The sequence below is a fragment of the Paramisgurnus dabryanus genome, chromosome 9 (assembly GCF_030506205.2).
Source record: "Paramisgurnus dabryanus chromosome 9, PD_genome_1.1, whole genome shotgun sequence".
Taxonomy (NCBI): domain Eukaryota; kingdom Metazoa; phylum Chordata; class Actinopteri; order Cypriniformes; family Cobitidae; genus Paramisgurnus; species Paramisgurnus dabryanus.
Window position 1 is genome coordinate 23,002,562 of NC_133345.1, and position 21,485 is coordinate 23,024,046.

At 36.9% G+C, this 21,485-nt stretch overlaps 1 protein-coding gene across 3 annotated transcripts in view; it reads right to left on the reverse strand.

The window, feature by feature from the left end:
• Nucleotides 1-1,788: 1,788 nt before the first annotated feature.
• gnao1a (guanine nucleotide binding protein (G protein), alpha activating activity polypeptide O, a) overlaps nucleotides 1,789-21,485 on the reverse strand; it is a 98,263-nt gene continuing 78,566 nt past the window's right edge. The window contains exons 5-8 of one of the 3 annotated variants that reach the window (XM_065279082.2): nucleotides 20,714-20,842; nucleotides 19,949-20,078; nucleotides 14,886-15,039; nucleotides 1,789-4,051 (exon numbers count right to left, since the gene is read on the reverse strand). In XM_065279082.2, coding sequence (XP_065135154.1) covers nucleotides 3,864-4,051; nucleotides 14,886-15,039; nucleotides 19,949-20,078; nucleotides 20,714-20,842 — 601 coding nt within the window. In that variant the 3' untranslated portion in view covers nucleotides 1,789-3,863. Of the gene's footprint in view, nucleotides 4,052-6,639; nucleotides 6,794-6,847; nucleotides 11,189-14,885; nucleotides 15,040-19,948; nucleotides 20,079-20,713; nucleotides 20,843-21,485 lie in introns of those variants that run through there. The other 2 variants (XM_065279080.2, XM_065279081.2) reach the window with 2 other exon arrangements.

The following is a 21,485-nucleotide window of genomic DNA, read 5'->3' on the forward strand; positions in this document are numbered from 1 at the left end:
TCAAGCTCTGTCTTTTTAAGTCGCACTTAAGAGGCACAGAAACATAATTATGTCCCTTGAGATTAAACTGCTTCCTCCATTTCCCCATCATCCCTGTATAGTGTAATGTCGGGCAGTAGCATCTTCAAATGTAAAGTGTTTTCGGTAAATATAACACTAAGCTATACCCTGCCTGCTACAACTACATCAAGTTAATAGAGATTCTAAACTGATAATTGTGATATGATATTTGTGGTTTCATTAAAGATATAGAGCAAAGGTTTTTGGTGATGGCACTTTACAATTTCCTGGATATTTAATTATGTTGGATGTCTTTTTCTATCCCTTTGAGTTCCTATGAAAGTAGTTTAATTGTGTTGTATTGTGCTTTTTGGACAGAACTCTACTGGTACCTTCTTTGATCCTCCAATAGTGCCATAAACCATGTTTTAGCCATCACATAGAAAAAATGAATTTTTGGTAGCACTGTTGCATGGTACATACACTCACCTAAAGGATTATTAGGAACACCATACTAATACTATGTTTGACCCCCTTTCGCCTTCAGAACTGCCTTAATTCTATGTGGCATTGATTCAACAAGGTGCTGAAAGCATTCTTTAGAAATGGTGGCCCATATTGATAGGATAGCATCTTGCAGTTGATGGAGATTTGTGGGATGCACATCAAGTGCACGAAGCTCCCGTTCCACCACATCCCAAAGATGCTCTATTGGGTTGAGATCTGGTAACTGTGGGGGGCATTTTAGTACATTGAACTCATTGTCATGTTCAAGAAACCAATTTGAAATGATTCGAGCTTTGTTACATGGTGCGTTATCCTGCTGGAAGTAGGCTTCAGAGGATGAGTACATGGTGGTCATAAAGGGATGGACATGTTCAAAAACAATTCTCAGGTAGGCAGTGGCATTTAAACGATACCCAATTGGCACTAAGGGGCCTAAATTTTGCCAAGAGGACATCCCCCACACCATTACACCACCACCACCACCAGTCTGCACAGTGGTAACAAGGCATGATGGATCCATGTTCTCATTCTGTTTACGTCAAATTCTGACTCTACCATCTGAATGTCAGAAATCGAGACCAGGCAACATTTTTCCAGTCTTCAACTGTCCAGTTTTGGTGAGCTTGTGCAAATTGTAGCCTCTTTTTCCTATTTGTAGTGGAGCTGAGTGATACCCTGTGGGGTCTTCTGCTGTTGTAGCCCATCTGCCTCAAAGTTGTGCGTGTTGTGGCTTCACAAATGCTTTGCTGCATACCTCGGTTGTAACGAGTGGTTATTTCAGTCAAAGTTGCTCTTCTATCAGTTTGAATCAGTCGGCCCATTCTCCTCTGACCTCTAGCATCAACAAGGCATTTTCACCCACAGGACTGCTGTATACTGGATGTTTTTCCCTTTTCACACCATTCTTTGTAAACCCTAGAAATGGTTGTGCGTGAAAATCCCAGTAACTGAGAAGATTGTGAAATACTCAGACCGGCCAGTCTGGCACCAACAACCATGCCACACTAAAAATTGCTTAAATCACCTTTCTATACCATTCTGACATTCAGTTTGGAGTTCAGGAGATTTTCTTGACCAGGACCACATCCCTAAATGCATTTAAGCAACTGCCATGTGATTGGTTGATTGGATAATTGCATTAATGAGAATTTGAACAGGTGTTCCTAATAATCCTTTAGGTGAGTCTACAGTATAGTAAATAGCAAAGCAGGTCAACAACAGTTAAATGACACAAACAACAAATTGTTATAAACAACAGAATCAACACCGAAAAGCTCAAGGTTGTAGTCATGAAAACTGTGGCTTTTAATGTAAACACTACATTCGATTGGTTTTCCAGCACGAACATCCCACATGAAAGAACAACCATTCACTAAAGAGGGAGAAAAGCAGCACAAAAGCATTCACTTGGAGAGAAAAGAAAGGAATTAAAAAAAGAAGGGAAGGAGAATACAAATCAAAAGTGGTGTAGGTAATTGTACAGTTTTTTCTTTTTCTTTGAATTTCAACTGAGAAGGCGGAGGGTGGGGGGAAGGAGATACATCTTTCCAAATCTACGTGTGATAGGTGAGAGCTGTGCTTTTCTATGCAGACCTGGAAGGTGTTTGAGTACAATTCTCAAAAAACCAAGAGAAAGCGCATGAATCTGTACAGCCGTGCGCAGCCCCGCCCTCTCCAGCACAAGGGGCGGGGTTGTGCCACCAAAAAGTGGTTCTTTCAAAAACAAAAAACAAAAATCAATACATATACTGTAATTCAGGCTAAGTAAAGACATCGCAATGCAGGGCGAACAGGCAAAAATAATTGGTACAGTTCATCAACATCAACATGGGTAAGTCAGTAAGAACTGTGGATCACAGGAACCCTTGCAAAATTCATTTTTTTTAAAAAAGGGGGAGAGGAAATAAAAGTTCTGTAGCTACAAAGCACAAGAAATATACCTTGAATAATATTACAGAATAATTATTGATATTGGTATTGTTATCATCATCATCATCATCGTTGTTGTGGATATCATTGTTATTATTGTCATAATCATCCTTTTTTGACTTTTTTCTTTTTTCAATTAATTCTACTTGTAAAGTTTCTAAAACTGGAGGATCTACAGCTTTCTACAGACTGACAGCCCAAAGACCTTCACCTGCAAGCCTCCACATCATTGGTCAGGATACCTTACCCGAGTCCTACATCTACCCCCCTCCCTTTTACCACCCCCATACAGCCCCACCCACAAGAAACCTTTTCTCTTTCTGTTGCACCTGTCTTTTCCACTTTTTAGTCTTTTTTTTGAAGTTTTATTCTTTATTTTCGCACCATTAGCTATGTGAAGCAGTTAGCTGTTTCTTTATACAAAGGCCAAAGGGTCATGCTATCAGAGACATGGGACTCCGTTACCCAGCCAACTAAAACAGGAAATCTAGGGAAGGGATGGAATGAAGAGGTCAGGGTAACCGAAGACAAGAGGTAGAAGAAAGGAAAAGGTGTAGTAAGTAAAAAGGAAGCATGTGGGACAGATGATCAATAAATAAATTAATAAATTAATCAACAACAATAAAAAAGTAAAAGTTCCATACAAGACAATGTTAATAAATTCTCATAACAGTGACCTAGTGTTCCTAGTACTATTCCCAGACACGTCATTCTCAGAAAGTTGGCACTGATATGACACTTGCAATCGTCGGATTGGTTTAATGGGCCCGGGCCATGCATTAAGCGGGCCCTTACCCGGAGATAAACACGGGCAAGAGAGCTGACCTGCAGAAGTGACGGAGACGTATAGAGACGAAACGTAAGAAAAGACTGATGGGTGCAATCTGGGTGTTTCCATTCTCTACGATAGTGCTCAAGACTAGCATAACTGTTTAAGCTATGGATTTAGCTATCGCTGATTTTTATTATCACTGAAGTATATACGTATACTCAGGCAAACATGTACTCAGGTCATCCCCCTGACTAATTGTTGTGTAATAAATATACATACAATGACATAAACATAAAAAAAACAGTAAAGAAAAACGTTTCTCAAAAAAAATGAGGGTTGTTTAGTTAAAACAATAAAGACACAGTGGAGTACCGGGGAGAACGAAACGTACAACGGCAAAGAAAAACCAAACAACGACCAAATGAAACATAGAAAGGTCCCAACTTTGTTCTAAAACCATAAAGGCTGGGTTTCTATAAGAAAATCAGTTCTGTTGGCAGCTCTTTGAAAGACAAACTAAAAACATTTCATATATATAATATATTTATATATTTGTATATGCCTATTTTAAAATTATCGTTATCATTATTTACCAACTTGCATTTTCAATAGTAATCATTTCCAGAGAAGTGGCTTGAGAGGGAAGGGGCGGGCCTCAGTACAAGCCGCAACCTCGCAGGTTGTTGGCGATGATGATGTCGGTAACGGCATCGAACACCACCTGGATGTTTCCTGTATCCGTGGCACAGGTCATGTGACAGTAGATCTCCTTATTAGGCGAGCGGTTCTTGCTTTCGAATTGTGCTTGGATGTAAGCGGCTGCATCGTCGTAGGTGTTTGGACCTACAGAGGGCGAACGAGCAACAGAGTGAATGTATGTGGAGAAACAGAGACAGAGAGAGAGAGAGAGAAAAAGAGAGAGGTTCCATGACATTATGTCTAAATTAAAAAACTGGATAAAAGCAGCGCTCTGTGAACTTCAAACTGGCTTTGTGCTTGTCATTCTAGATGCATATTAGTTCCATTATTTAAATGACACTGCTGACTTCTGACATTCACAAATGTCTCTTTTATGCCATCTTAACTTGGCTCATTATGAAGAAGATTCTCTGTATAAAAGCTGCTGTAAATTTGTTGTGTTTGAGAGATATACACAGGGAGTGGAAAGCAACATGGAGGGTTTTGCAGGGCAGGAATGGGCCTAACAAAGGCAGTGAAGTGTAGTTTCACTTTTAACTCGTGCCTGCACATGCAACATTAATTTCAATGTTCCTTCAAGATGGAAGAGATTTTCAGGTGACATTTATTTGTATAATCCAAATGAACAGGAGTTTGAGATCACCATTTCAACTATTCTGATGCAATTGGATGACTGTAGGATTTTAGCTTTAGAAGGAGTTATTATTTAAGAGTTATATATATGTTTTAAGTTTCATAATTTGCATTAATTATTAAAACTAGTTGATGTATAACAGTAATTTGGTAATATTTGCATTTTACTTTGTGACAGCTACAGTGATGTCCAACTTGCAAAAATGTATATCTTTGCATTTGGTTCCGATTTATCATTAAAGATACAAACCTTTTATGTTGCACATGTGCTTTGAGTGTAAACTAAAGCTCTGCTTCTAGAGGAATTTAAGGAGGCTTGGCAAAAAATACATACAGCACATGTACAAAGTTTAATGAGTTTAAGCCCTGTACAACGTTGGCACTAATCTGACACTACAAAATACAATTACACAAAAGTATCAACAAATATTAATAACACATAAAATTGTCGTCAATGTATGATTTATTTTCTAATGCTGGCTTATTTTTACCCCAGTGTTGGGTCACATATGTAAAAAATTTTTTTTAAAACAAGTTGGTTTTGCAAGTCAATTTAACCTACAATTTTAAGTTTTGGCTTTAAAAACATAACTTATAAATTCAAGTTAAAATTGTTGAACTTAATTTTATTAAAGTAACACAAAACGTGATGATTTGACAATTTTTTACAGTGTACATTTATGGGTTAATGTAACCCAATTGCTGTTTTTTTTTCCATTTTTGAACAGACGATAGGTTGAAAATAAAATAGCATTTTTTGGAGTGTATGCAAATGTATTTGTTAATTTTATTTTATTTTAATTGTATTTAATTTTAATTAATTTGTTTTGTTTATTTGAATAATCCATATTCCCTGATATGCTGTAATTTGTTTTTTACCGAATAGTTTTGTCCAGTAAATACCTTAAACCCAGCAATGGGTCAAAAAGGGACAAACCCAACCTGTTGGTTTTAAAGGTGCAGTGTGTAATTTTTAGAAGGATCTCTTTACAGAAGTGCAAAATAATATACAAAACTTTATTATCAGGGGTGTATAAACCCCTTTTATAATGAACCTTTATGTTTTTATTTCCTTAGAATGAGACATTTTTATCTACATACCGAGGGTCCCCTTACATGGAAGTCGCCATTTTGTGCTTCCATGTTTCTACAGAAGCCCTTAAAGGACAAACTTTTTTTACGAAGCTGTCTCCGAATATGACATGATTGTCTGGTGGTGGCTACCGTAGCTTCTCTATGCGTTTTAAAAGCGAGGGGTGAGCAGTTACCTAAGTCATTGGTTGAAATTCCCAACCTTACCACTAGATGCCACTAAAATTTACACACTGCACCTTTAATTAAAGCTATGCTGCGTTGTTTTAACCTGAAAAGTTGTTTTCATATATATAAACATTTTGGGGCGGTTTGCTGGACAGGGATTAGACTAGTCCTACACCCTAAAAATGGCTGGGTTAATTTTGAACCATAATGGGTAAATATTGGGACAGAACACAGCGCTGGGTTAAAATTGACCCAATGCTGGGTTGTTTAACCCAACTGCATAACAACAATCCAATATTGGGTCATTTTAACGCAGCATGGGGTAATTTTTAACCCAGCATTTGTTCTGTCCAATATTTACCCATTATGGGTCAAAAATAACCCAGCCATTTTTAGAGTGCAGAATAAAATAAATGTAAGAGCTGTCCAAACTGAAAACATATAAAATATATCATTGTCCTATGGTTTGCCTCAAAATGCACACAAGTAATGTTTTTAATAAGGTATGTTTGTTTAAACATGTTAGTATTTCATAATTAAACTAAGGCCTAGTCCTGTCTTAAGATAATCCCTGTCCAGGAAACAACCTTATTATAGATTAATTTAACCCAAAAGCTGAGTAAAACTCTTTTTGACCCAATCCAGGGTTAAAAACAACCCAGCATTTTTTCAATTGTATGTGTGGTGAAGCCCTCCATGTCAAACACTGCCGCCCTGTGACATCTATGACAAGGTTTGCCTTTGAATGGAGGGAATGATAATTATAGGTGCTGACTGCTGGGTGTATTGGATATTCATGCAATGACTGTGGATATCATAACATGTGAGAGCGTTCTTACCTGTGTATTCAGGGAAACAGATACTCAGGGGAGATTTCTTGATCTTTTCAGCAAAGAGATCTTTCTTGTTGAGGAAGAGAATGATGGAAGTGTCAATGAAGAATTTGTTGTTACAGATGGAATCGAACAGCATAAGAGACTCATGCATGCGATTCTGCAAGAAGAGGAGAATACAGAAAAAAGGGATAGACAGAGGAGGGAAGTGGAGAGGAAGATAGAAACAGAGAAACCAGAAAAAGTTAGTGGAGAAATGTCTAAACAGCAAGAGAGAGCGAAGATAAGCAACTAAGTAAGGGCCACAAAACCGAAACATTAATTGGTTTATATCAATTAATGCATAGTGTGAATAGAACATGCAGTATGATAAAGTTATATGCTATTTAACTGGTATGCAGACAATGATCTCAGTATGCTTCGGCGAGATCATCGACATTTGAACATGCACAAGACCAGAGGATCCAGATTTTGGATCTTGTATGATCCACCAGAGCTTCTAATAACTGTAAATATTGTTTCAGCACTGCCAGCATCTGATGATAAATTAACTTTGATCCTAAGAGACATTTTGGAAGAAGTTGGCAATAAAGACCGATATGAACATTAGCTTAACCCACGCGAGTAAACAGAATAGCAATCTTTACAACAAACCTCCTGATTACAGAGAACATACATCCAATCAGCAGCTTTCACAATCTGCTTTTATTTCTGTGAGAAAAAAACAGACTGAAAATTGAGTGTCGCACACAGAATTTCATAAGCACTTTATTCATTTATGTCACATAAATAAACATCCATTGTTCAATAAATAATCACAGAGGTGAAAGATACAAACAGTAATTACAGCAGTGTGACAAACAACAAACAAACCAAAACAAAAAACTACTGTACTGATGGGCACAGGGATTAGATTATTATTTTTTTTCTAATTTCTGCTTGTTTTACATTGAGAAGCAAAAGTATGTATAAAAGCATTTTCTTGTTTTATAAATAAATATTAATACATTTGAATAAACATGAAAATATTATTTGTCAGTGGGGAGGACTAAGCTTAATTTTATACACAGGTCTTTCATTTTATATTAAGCATGTTTAGATATCTTTATTCAAATTCAAAGATTTTGCTTCATATTTTTAATTTGATTTTAATTTGGGGGCATATTCAGAATAAAACATGAATTAAAAACTAAATAAAAAACTAAAATCTAAATATATTTTCACGCTACATTAGCACTAAATTAGCCTGTTACACTTGAAATCAATCAGTCAGTTTGATAAGAGGAATATGAATACATGACCAACAGATATTTCCAGTATAAATAAACTTGCCATTGTCCTTTATAACCAGACAGATTAAATTCTCATTAAGTTTCTCTTGCATTGGCCACTGACCTATTTTCCCATATTTCTGAGCTCACAGTTTTTGTACATAGCTGCACAACACTGAATCATTCTATTAAGCTACAGTACGATTCACATTCAATTAACAATCAATTTGGAATTAAGGCCAAAGATGCTATTGCTGTACCTGTACAAAAATGCTATTGCTGTACCTCAGTGGTTCTCAAACTTTTTCAGCGTGCGGCCCCCCTTGCTGTGTACGGTGCATTCCTTTTGCGCCCCCCCCCCCCCAAAAAAAAATGTATGACAAAAACTGTTCTAAAATTTAAAATTTTAATTAAACAAAACATATTAAGTTATACAAAGTAGTGCTGCTGGTTAGTAGCCTTATTTTTTTAGTTTAATTACACAGAATTCATGATAAATGAATGTATTTTATAAAATGTCATAAAACTGGGGCACCCCTGGCACCATCTCGCGGCCCCCCTGGGGGCGCCGGACCCCAGTTTGAGAACCACTGCTGTACCTGATGGCCTCTGGAATGCAAGCCGCTATATTCAACACCATATACTTGCTCTCCACAGTGAAAGCATTTACATCACTTCAAAAACGGAAATGGCCAATAAGTCATCTTATTGGCACTCAGTACTGAACTGGCCTCAATAGCACAAATAACAACTCATAACTGGCACAGGTCACTTGTTTTAATAAGAAACGATTATAATATGTACCATTAATTGTACAGTTTTGGCTTTCAGGAACATAAATCCTTGTCTTTTGGTACCCTGAAGCAAATTCTTACATTTATTTCACAATTATACAGTTGCTAGCTAAAGAAAACAGTAATGTTGAATCAATTTACTTAAATTCGTAACACCTAAAAAATGATTTTTTTTCAACTTAAAGACGAGGTGCACGATCTGTGAAAGCTAACGATGATATCTGAAATCACCTAAACAAATACGCCCCTACCCCAATAGATCTGGACCTTCTTTTGATAGACCCGCCCCACACATACGCAACCCAGGCAACGATGTCGGTTAGTAGCCCCTCACTGCTGATTGGCTAAAAGTGTGTTTTGGTACTCGACCCTTTTCCAAAGCGTTTCCCAAAAATCGTGCAAAAATCGCCTTTAAATTTCACTTTATTAACTTAATTTTTTAGGTGTTACCAATTGAAGTAATTACTTAAAGGGGAGATATCATGAAAATTTGAGACTTTTTCCATGCTTAAGTGCTATAATTGGGTCCCCAGTGCTTTTATCAACCTCGAAAATGTGAAAAAGATCAACCCAGTGACTTAGTTTTGATAAACCATTCTCTCAAAGCATGTGAAAAAATAGGTCATTAAAATCTGGCTCCCCTTGTGATGTCAGCAGGGGATAATACTGCCCCTTAGTCTGCACTATCCAACCACGGCACTGACATTAAGTGCAGAGATCCGCTCATTTGCATTTTAAAGGAAACACCCAAAAACGGCACATTTTTGCTCAAACCTACAAAGTGGCAATTTTAACATGTTATAATAAATTATCTATATGGTATTATGAGCTAAAACTTCACATATGTACTCTGGGGACACCAAAGATTTATTTGACATCGAAAAAAGTCTTGTGAAAAGTCCCCTTTAATTTGATCCAACTTTTTGCTTTTTATGGTGTAAGACAGTTTTCTACAATGCTTTTAAAGCCACAATGCTTTTTTCATCCACAGCTCATATATCGTGTATGAACGTATCTGTAATTTTATACAAAAAGGATGTATTCAAAGCAAGGACATACTGTAAGGTGTATTAAAAGGCCTGCTTTGTTTTAAAGTATGTTCCTACTGATTCATTATGATCACCATACAGATCAACAAAAACAAAAACTGAAAACCTTGTTACTTTTGTTAGCTGTCTTGCTTCTCTATATGACTAACAAAGTGCTTACGACTACAGCTATTGACACTATAAGCAAGCTACTGTATATAAAAACAGACTGAACTATAGCTAAAACAAACAGCAGATGAGGAGGTGTTAAAGAGTTCAGTGAATTCATCACTTTAGCAATAGTGATATCTAGTACAGTCCAGTTCTTGCTACAGTATATGTCTCTTTTAACCTTAGAAGGACATAAGGCCTTTATTAGGATGTAAATTATATTTTACAGCCAAAACTGATTTAAATTATTGCCATAAATCAAGTGATAAACAACACAATTTGGACCACACAATGCAACCATACTGCATGTACAGTAAATATACTGTAAATGCACAAGGATACTCTCCTTGACTGAAAAAATATTAAAAGTGACAGATTTTGTTTTCGGTATCTCCTGTGTATATGGGCTAAGATGTCCCAAATCCATTTTTAAAAGTATCAAGTCTTCTTGCTTTTTTGGATGCTAAGAGGCTAACATTTTTGTGGTTTGGCTCAGGGCACTGGACATTTACACTCCTCTAAATGCCAAGTAAATGTCAAGCCTAGTGTTTCATCAACACTCCAGGATTGCTGTCAACCCTGAACAGATGTAATATAAGCCAGCTAGTGAATATTCTTGAAATTCATATTCCACAATGCATTAATTTATCATATATATCTCATATATACAGTAAGTGTACAGAGCATTTATAGATCCACCTACACACTGCATTAGAATGCAATACATATACGATCCGAAATAATTTATCTACACAATGTGTATTAGGAATAAAAAGTCAGGTCTGACATTTTACAAATCTCAGTCACAACAGGAAAAAAGTAGGCATTAGTGAAAGTTTGGCACCTAAAATTCCTCAAAATACACTTTCTCTTGACCTCACCCAAACATATCACAAGGACATTAAAAGCACATTCCTGCATTTGTAACAATGTACCAAAATCAAATGTAAAGACTTTTGGTTTAAATTTAGCACCCACCCCCTTATAAATGAAATAACAGCTATGTGAGAACTTTTCTCACCTTTAAAAAGCCTTTAAAGGCTTGACATAATGTGAAGAAAACCAATGGACAACAATACACTTATTAAAACCTATCCTGCGAATTAGTAAAGTCCACAAAAGCGCAGGTTGCCTGCAATGATGACATCAGTAACAGCATCAAAGACAAACTGAATGTTGTTTGTGTCTGTAGCACAGGTGATGTGCGTGTAGATCTCCTTGTCAACTGACTTGTTCTTACTCTCAAACTGGGACTGAATGTAGTCCACCGCTTCTTCGAAAATGTCTGAACCTGTAGCACAGAATGAATCAGACAAGGATGGAAATGAAGCAGATGAATGAGGATAGAAGTAGATTTAATATAGTCAGATTTGAAAACAAAAAATGATGTTGGAAAATTAGGAAAAGGAGCAAAAAAGTAAATAAAATGGTAAATGTTAATAAAAAGAAAATTATACAACCAAACTTTGATTTATAAGTGCATTAATTGCTCCAGTAAAAGGCAGTACTGTACTGTATATGTTGGGTAGGAAAAACTTGGCTCCCAGCTAAATGTTACATAAATGTTAAGTAAATACCACGCCACCGTTAGAGTTGTTGTTTTTGCAAAAGTATAGTGACCATATATAATTATTTCTCATTCTCTTTATTAGAAAACAGAAAAATTGTATGCAGTATGAAAGGGGTCATATGATGTATTTTCATTTCTTTGGACTTAAAAAGCTGTTTGTCTATATAGAAGATCCTTGAAGTCGGAAAGATTAAAGTCTCAAATAGGGATGCACCGAAATGAAAATTCTTGGCCGAAAACCGAAAATGAGGAAACCAAGGCCGAAAAACCGAAACCGAAACACAGAAATAAATTATTATGCCAATTATTAGTACAAATGCATTTATGGTTATATCACTGTGTACTAACTTTAGGGGTGTAAGGGTGTGTAACAGATCACAAAACTCACGGTTCAGATCACATTACAGTTTTTGAGGCACTGATCAGATTATTTTTCAGATCAGCAAAAAGGGGGTGGGGAAAATCTAATAACAAATAAAGAAATTACAAACATTTATAAAAAAGAACAAAGCTGCACATTAACAAGGGCTAACATTAGCATTGGGTACAGAAATCGAATTAAATGAGTCATAACACTGTCTTTATTGTGTAAATGAAATATATTATTATTTTTAGAGCTATTTGTCTCTTTGTTAGACTTAAGTAGGTTAATTGAGGTTACTGTCTCTTTAAATATGCAGAGACTGGTTTATGACTGTAATCTATACATACACTTAAGACATAAACATTTTTCTTTAGAAAAAGAATACTTTGGAGATAATTTTGTTTATATGTGCCCTGTCAATAACAGAAAGATTTTACGTTCGCTTGTTTGCGTCTCACTCTTGTGTGCACTATTGAGGGCAATTAAACGCGCGCGCACACAGAGAACGTAGGCGAATCCCAAACAGCGCAGCATAAAAACGTTACGTTGTTTTTCATTGCTTTATTCGGCACATGTATGTTAATGGACTATACAGTATGAGACACATTTGCGCGAGTCTCTCTAAAGTTTACACATCAAGAGTTCTGATCTTTGAAGGGCGTACTCACTGTGATGATCACGTCTGGACCGGAAACAACCGCATGTGTCTCTGTGCGTACTTTAGCGCCTTTTTGCGGTTAAATACATCCACAACGCATACATGTTGCTTTCGACAAGCACGTGCAGGTCGCGGTTTCTGTTTGCGTCATCACAACATTTCGGCCGTATTGTTTCGGTGATAAAAGTCTTTTGGGCCATTTTCGGCCGAAAATTTTCGGTGGCCGAATATTCGGTGCATCCCTAGTCTCAAACTCTTATAAATATTCTTTCTAAAAGTGAATGCTCATCCATGCCTTACTAAAACGCCTCATTTAAATCTTTCAACGCCATAGAAGAGTTAACTCGTCAATTAAGAGAAAACGCTTCCCTGCCAATTAAGTTTTTCCGGCAATCAGTATTTCCGCTATTATCCAACAGGTGGCGCCCTTACCCAACTTATAAACCTTGGAAGTATTCCCTTACAGCAAACAGTTCAAACTCTGTGTATGTTTTGAGGATCGCTCTGAATTCTATCAAAAGTTCTTCACAAAAACACAATTATCTCAGCTTTTTGCTTTTGTATTTTTGAAGAAACCTACCCATATTTGAGAGGTGATAAAAAGAAAACAAAAGAACGCAGGATGAAAATTTTAATTTGATATACTGTATGTATATATATTTAAGAAGAACATTTTCTGAAAGGCATTAAATCATAAAAAATGCTGGCGTTGGCTAGCAACATTTTTTTTAAATGCTGGCGGGAAAGAGTTAAACACGCCCCCACATATCTAAGTAACTGTGTGGGTAGGTTTGCATAACACCGTCCATATACGCAAAGAAAAAAGGTGTAACTTTTATTCTTGTTGTAGTATTGTTGACGCAGGTGCCATGACGTAAAGACATTTTCGTCATATGCTTGAGGTATTCGGCCAATCACAACACACTGGATAGCTGGCCAATCAGAGCCCACCACACTTTTAAAAATTATGAGCTTTGTAAAAATCGATGCGCTTTAGAAAGGCGAGGCAAAGAGAAACAACAATTTTTGTAAAAACTTGTTTTTTTACCTTAAACTATGTAAAGACATTGCATTACACCAAATACACAAAATAATGTTATTTTTATTTTATACTTTAAAAACAGTATAAAATGAAAAGCTAAAGTGTCAAGTGTTTAGTGTGAGCTCATCTTACACTTGAGCATAAGAGGAACCTGCAAGCTCTCTTAAAGGCGGGGTGCACGATTTTCGAAAAATGCTTTGGAAAAGGGAGTCAGGCTGACTACCAAAACACACTTGTAGCCAATCAGCAGTAAGGGGCGTGTCTACTAAAGAACATCGTTGCCTGGGTTGCTTATGTGTGGGGCGTGTCTATCAAAAGAAGGTCCAGATTCTATTGGGGTAGGGGCGTGTTTGTTTTGGTGATTTCATATGTCAACATTGACTTTCAGAGATCATGGACCCTGCCTTTAAACCTAAATTAAATGAATCCCTTATTTCTAATTTTAATTCTTATTTCTAATTCTAGTCAGTCTCCTCAAAAGAGTTCAAGATGTGTTTAGTGCCAAGCGGGGTCACACTAACACTGAATTTTTAACCCGAAAATTGTGTGAGGGGGGTTACATTTTGTGGGCATATTTCCTGTATTTTCTGTTTTAGAGAGTGAAAAATAAATATAGATAGTCATTAAAACTTTATACAAACTATCATTAATAATACAAAGCTAAAGTTTCTTTTGTGGCTGCATATAACTGTACATAAGAGTTAAATTGTCACATAATGATGCCTCAGTACAAATGCTTTGCAAAAAAACACATCAAGTCTTTTTTCAAAACATGATGCCAGTAAATAATATGGCTCCAAATGTTTGAAAATGAAATTTAATCCCTTACAAAAGTACATCATATTTTTGGGTGTTACATAGATAAAAAAAAAAAAGTAATTTTCTGCGAGCAGCTCTCCAAAACAGAAACTTGCATCCTCCACCTGGTGCCAGAAGATGTTTTTAAAGTGACTGCCAGCATGTAGTGTTACCATCCTTCATTTTAACCATTTTATCTCATCTCACATGCATCCTACGTATGCTTGCCAACTGAACAAAATGAGTTTGTTACCCAATAGACTAGAGAGTTAAGTACAGCTATGGTTGTAAAAAACTAAAGACTTCAAACTGAAAACTGAGACAGGGAATAAAGAGTAACTATTCTGATATGATGACATTGAGGGACTTCAGCTTATACATTAGATGAAAAGGATCAAAATGACAGGATGGTTCTTCTGAAGACTTATAGTACTAATTAGTTTTTGGAAAGGTCTTCTACAGTTCTCTCCTCATCAATTATTTTTCTTTTAATCATATTTGTCTTCCTCGAGAGAGAGATTTTTCGCATAGCTTAACACCAGGGTAATGAATTTACCTGAGTACTCTGGAAAGCAGATACTTAGGGGAGATTTCTTAATTTTCTTCTCAAATATGTCCTTCTTGTTGAGAAAGAGAATGATGGAGGTGTTTGTGAACCATTTGTTGTTGCAGATGCTGTCAAACAGCTTCAAAGACTCAAACATGCGATTCTGCCGAAATAAAAAACAAGACATTAGCCTATCATTATTTACACTACAAACACACTATCAGGTGCCCATGCACACACATTCAGGTGCGACCACACTTGGAGTGAAAAATCTTTAATACAAGGTGGGACATGAACTGAAATAAGAAAGAAACAGAAATGGAAATATATTAATTTCACTAGCTATTCTTTATGAATTACTTCTCTCATAAAGGTGCTATTCAATAAATGTGATGCTAATTGGGAGGATAAGTAATGATATATACAGTTTTCCCTTATTTCCATATTTCATCAATAAATAATTATTTTGCTCATTTTTTATCATCTCAATGGTAATGAATGCAGAGTTGGAAGCAGTCACTTTCTTTAATCTTTGTATATGCAGTGGCGATGGTTACGGAAACAGAAAAAGAAACAGAGGTCAGCCAATCCGGTTAGGTTTTGCATACTATGCTGGAGCATTAGCCAATAAGAGTTTTAAAAAACACACGGAGAGAATTATATAAGCAAAACGGGCATCAGAATAAGCACACAAGCAAAGCACAAGGAAAAAATGTACTGCTTCCAACTCATCTTTCACTTGGTGATGATAATTTCGTACCTGTGGGAGGGTTGGGTGGAAAAGCCGCCTGTAGAGCTGGGCTGGATTGTTTAGCGTTTGGTTAGAGAAGAAAGCCGATGGCGAGAGATGACAGGACAGCAGCTGAGATGCTTTGAAGGAGAGACACAGGCGGAGAGGTGGCCGCTGGAGGCCATCGGAGCAACCGAGCAGAAATCGTCATGCACCAGAACCCAACACATCACTCACAATCACCCTCCGCACATATCACTGCCATTCAGACACCCATACACGCACACGTTCGGTCACTAAAACAATTCTCGCACACATGGCCACCCTTAAAAAACAGCAAAGTGATGCATAAATATCTACGCACTGTTGTGAATTAAAAACAGCTCCAAACTAATAAAAATAGGCCTAGTTATGTTAACACGAGCCATATTCAAAGAAACCGACAGCGTTTGAAGTAGGGTGACCAGAGGCAGGACATCTGAATTTCCTTAACAACAGATTTCATAAAATTAAATGTCCAAGCTAAATATATTTACTATATAAAACCATTTAATGTTATTCCACCATATGTGCTTAACTGTCCAAATATGATATTTAATCTCATGTCATCTTTAAAAACAAATTCTCATTTGTCCATTCCACCTCTGTCTGCACTAGAGAAGATGACGGAGAGCGGCAGCTGATGTGTGAAGTTATTGTCATGGCAACCAGATACACTGCACGCTGATTCGCTGATATTTTCCAGAATGAAAACGCCGACAAATCAGCTTGAAGCGGCAAAGGAAAAGCTTTTCTTCTCCTTCATGTCATCCCTTTATTAAGGAATTTTTTTTTATAAATTGAATGGATACTGCCCACACCTTGAGAAAACCGGCAAAAACCGTGACGTCTGGTCACCCTGAAGATGCTAAAACTAGGTGATGATGAAAGTCAGAGTGCACAGGAGATTCGTAAAGGTAGAATAACAGACTGTCCATGCGTAAACAATAGAACAGCATTAAAAGAAGAAACATAAAGCAAGTGTGAATCTATGTGTTTATCACTTCTTTATAAAATAATGTATAATGTGTGTTTTTGTTTTATTGCTCCAAGAGTACCAGATAAATATTGGGCGTGAAAGATTTGCGGTCATTCTGGTTGCTAACCGTAAAAGCCCAACCATGTTTAAAAGACGTCATCATAAATCCTTGCTTCGGAGTGCAGAGTTGTAAAAAATGTCTTATCTGTGTTTGTCATGAGAGCGTGCGTCTGGGCAGATTTGAGGTCTGAGTTGTGTTGCACACTGGCTGTAATGCAAGTCATCCAGATATGACTCAACACACCTGCCACAATTTACCTGGTAGCATCACAAACTCCACCAAATAGCATGGAATATAAAAGATCCTGCAGTAACACTTACACAGTTATTTTTGTTACTCATGTTAATTTTTATATTTTAATTTTTATATTAATATCAGTTCATTATATTTGATTACATGCAAGGTGCATGTTCCAAAGTCATGGATCCACCATGTTTCTTAAGGGCATGCCCCCAACTCATTTAAAGAAAATCTCGACTTACAATACAAGTGGCATTTATGACTTAGTTAATCTCATAAACACGATATATCCAGCATGACTTGAACACATCATAAGTACATGTTGTTCATTATAAGTACTCTGTACTTAAATGTAGAGATGTAATGATTATTGGTTAACCGCAATAAAAATCCAACAGTCCAACAGTAAGTATTATGGAGTCATTTTTTATTGACCGTCTAACCGTGCAAGTGTCACGGCTCGAAAACCCTTGTCCAGCATCAACCAATTTAAGTAAAAACGTGAGACAAACCCATGTGTTTGTGGTGACACTGCTTCACTGACTGAATTTAAATCCCAAAAAGTTCATATTTAGGGAAAACTAGTTGTACTGACCAAGGCTTTGAACCCGTTCACGGAACGAAAATGTAAACCAGAAACTCTCAATGTTTTGCAAAGTACAGAAACGAATCCAGAAACTTTCAAAAATATATGTTCTGGAACAGAATCGTTTACTTAAAATAATGGTAACCGTTTAATACCGTTACTTTTTTCATTCTTTGACAAGATTTCATTGCAATATGACTCTGTGAAGTTCACTTCCGGTCGTCGTTGACTCATTAGAGAAATGAGAAGCTTGCCACCAGCAAGCCTAAGTCCAAGTCTCTAATGCTAAATATTGTAGGCTACCAAGTATCTCAAGATGTTTTTTATACTAATTAGTGGTGTAATTACAGTACAGATCATCACAACCCACGATTTGGCTCGCATGCGATTCGCGGATTAATACACAAATTTAAATAGGGTTAAAGTTGATCATTTGCACGTGTTTCAAAGGCTTGCAAATGTTAACACTGAACCACAAAAAGGCACTAAAGTTAGCCATTTTTCTGTACGCACAGACGCACATGCAGTTGAATGTGTCCGGTCCAACTCCAATCAAACGTGATTATCCCTATGCCCTTCAAAGATCAGAACTCTAGATGTGTAAACTTGAGAGAGAGTTGCGCTACTGTGTCTCATACTGTAGTCCATTTAAACACATCTGGCGAATAAAGCACTGAAAAACAATGTAATTTTCACTTTATGTGGAGCGACTGTTTATGCTGCATCTTCTTCCCGAAGCGCCGTTTGGAATTCGCCCTCCGTCTGTGTGTGTGCGCGTATTTAAATGCACTTAACAAATGTAGGCATGTCAGAATTACAGATATGCTGCTTACATAATGTAGCCTTTTTGATGTTCGATGACATGAAAGAGACTGAAGGAAAATTATGTAGACTAATAATTTTAGTTTAATGTCCTAATGATAAGCCTTATTATTTGTATGTCCCACAGCTGACATGGAATGTTATTTACTGGTTCGGGAACTACATTTTTTGTTCTAACCGGTTCAGGAATGTCAAAAATTTAGGTTGAACCGAAAACCGGAAACGTTCAAATACTGTTTCTTTTCGGAACAAACCAATTGGGAAAAAAATCTGGTTCAAAGCCCTGGTACTGACACATGTTAACTTAATTTTTCTTTAGACAGATAATTTTTTTCTATTCATTTTCCTTTTAGATGATGTGATCTGATGAGTTTAAAGCTCCTTCCTACTTTGGTTTTTTTTAAGCTTACTTCTGGGTCATAAAGCACACCGATTTCTCACAACATACAACATTTTATGCCAACGAAAGTACACTTCAAATGAGAGAGAGAGAGAGAGAGAGAGAGAGAGAGAGAGAGAGAGAGAGAGAGAGAGAGAGAGAGAGAGAGAGAGAGAGAGAGAGAGAGAGAGAGAGAGAGAGAGAGAGATAGATAGATAGATAGATAGATAGATAGATAGATAGATAGATAGATAGATAGATAGATAGATAGATAGATAGATAGATAGATAGATAGATAGATAGATAGATAGATGAGATAATGATATTAACTGAATGCTTTCGGCAAAAATATCCTTAATCCCTCATGCCATTCAGAAATACCAATTTGATGGCAGAATCCTTTTTTTTTTTTTACAAGAAAAACATGTCAGATGCACTTAAAGAGCATCTGACCTCTTCATATACTGACATACATTAATATTGTGTCTCATGTTTTTTATAGAAATATTCTCATGAGACAAAAAACATCAATCTGCAAACTGCAACACTTAGATGTCAACACCTGGTGCCCACGACAGGAACAATCCAAAGGCACTTAAGACACGACCCAAGTTGGATTTGAACTCACCAACCCACACATTAAATTAACCTGCAATACGATTCACCTTAAAAAAAAAAAAAGGTTTCTGTGGCCCTTATTTTAATTAGAAGGCTGTGTATGATCACCCAGCACACTACCATCATGTTTGGTAAATGGTAACACTTACGATACTGCTGTGAAACAAGACCTGGTACAGAAAATGTGACCCTGTCTGTGCAAACCAGGCTGAAGTCTTCAAATCTAATTCTGAGATTAGGAGCATCAAAGTTTGATTTCAACCTTTCGTTTTACTATGATTTCAATCTTTGACATGGCCTTACCCAGTCAATATTAAAGATTAAGAATGGTTTTCACAGGCAGGGTCACAAATTGTGGATCAGCAGATTTCATCCATTTAATTTGAGAACAGAGTCACCAAGTTCCTTTAAAGCGTGTTAAAAAAGTTCAAACACCCATTATATAATCTGTGTTAGTGTTAAGTGTGTTAGGGTGTAAGCATACTTGCGCGTTCAGTATGTGCAAGAGTATGCATGCATGCTTTGCAAGTCTGTGTGCGTCATAGGAGTACTATGCACAGATGTGTGCATTTGTGTGCATGCCTTTTCCAGTCTACTGTATGTGTATTTGTTGCTCACCGTGGTCTCGTCTTCATGGAGCACCTGATCGTATCCACTCAAAGCCACGCAGAAGATAATGGCGGTCACGTCCTCAAAGCAGTGGATCCACTTCTTCCTCTCTGATCTCTGACCTCCCACATCAAACAGCCTGGGAGGAGAAAACTCATCATGAGCTCACTGCACTACATCACAAATGCAACTTATTTCATATAACACTGCTAATGCATAATAAAAACCCACTGCTGGGTCAAAGGTTCAAAGATGGGTAAACCATTTAAAAGTTGGGAATAATTTATCATTGGAAACAGCAAAATACAGTAGTAGCAATTTCAGAATATGCAATGATGCCTGTAGCACAGTTGGTAGAGGATTCCCAACGATCACACATATTGGTAAAAATGAATGCACGCTAAGTCGCTTTGGATAAAAGCGTGTGTCAAATGCATATGTAAATGTAACATAATTTAGCCATCCTCTGCCCAAGTTGTATCTTCTGCCGTAACAGTATGCCATGATGCTAAATCTGTCTTTGGATTGGTGTCAGCTCTGTGTCTGTCTAATCCCCATCAACACCTTTATTTTCGTCTTCTCTTTTAACGTGCTATCAGCAGGAGAGGAAAAACCTGATAACGCTTAGTCTCAGCAGTGTTTGTTAGATGAGAATTCTTCGAATAAAAATGCCGGCTTATGAATGACTGGAATGGTAAGTGTAGTTCTCTTATAGGATTTAAATGACATGCTGTGCGTTTACTGTAGATGCATAAATAACACGTTCAGTCTCACCTGAAGTGCAGGTTCTTGAAGGTGAAGTGGGTTTCTACAATCCCGGTGGTCTTCACTCGAGTTCGCAGAATGTCCTGCTCTGTGGGCTGGTAATCTGGAGCACCAATGCGATCTAAACTGTCTAAGTAACTGGAGAAAGAAATGGAGTAACATTTAGTTATGGTCAAATTTAATGTGGCTTTACTGAACCTCTTCAATTTGTTCCTAAAAATGAAACTCTAATATGTGATTTATTCACAGTTTCCATAAACTCATCATACATAGTGTGAAGAACAAATATATAACCTTGATATCTTCAATATTAACTTAGGAAGGTTGTGTCAATGATTAAAAAATAAAAATTGTGAGATTCTGAAACAACCTTATCCTTATGCCACTCACAGCTGATTCAAACATACATAGACACTGTCAACTTCAAAAGAAAACGATGATGCAACCTGACAGCAAGGATGAGTCTGATTTTCAACAATGCATCTATATTCTCTAAGGCTGTGGATGTCATTTATCTTTCAGATGAAAGAAACTGTGAAATATTTGTGCGTCCAAATTAGATGCCAGCAGAATTGAAGGTTCATTTATGCAGCAAGGTGTTGAAACATCCATCAAAGCCCTGTGCTGGTAATATTGATAGCAGTAGACACTAATACCTGATTACATAAAAATGCAAATTCAAAAATGTTTTTACACAATTAGAGAGAAATTACTGCAAGAATTCCTGCCGGGAACAGGCTCGGTTCTTAAACAACTATCATTTCAGAACAGCTCGGTTTTC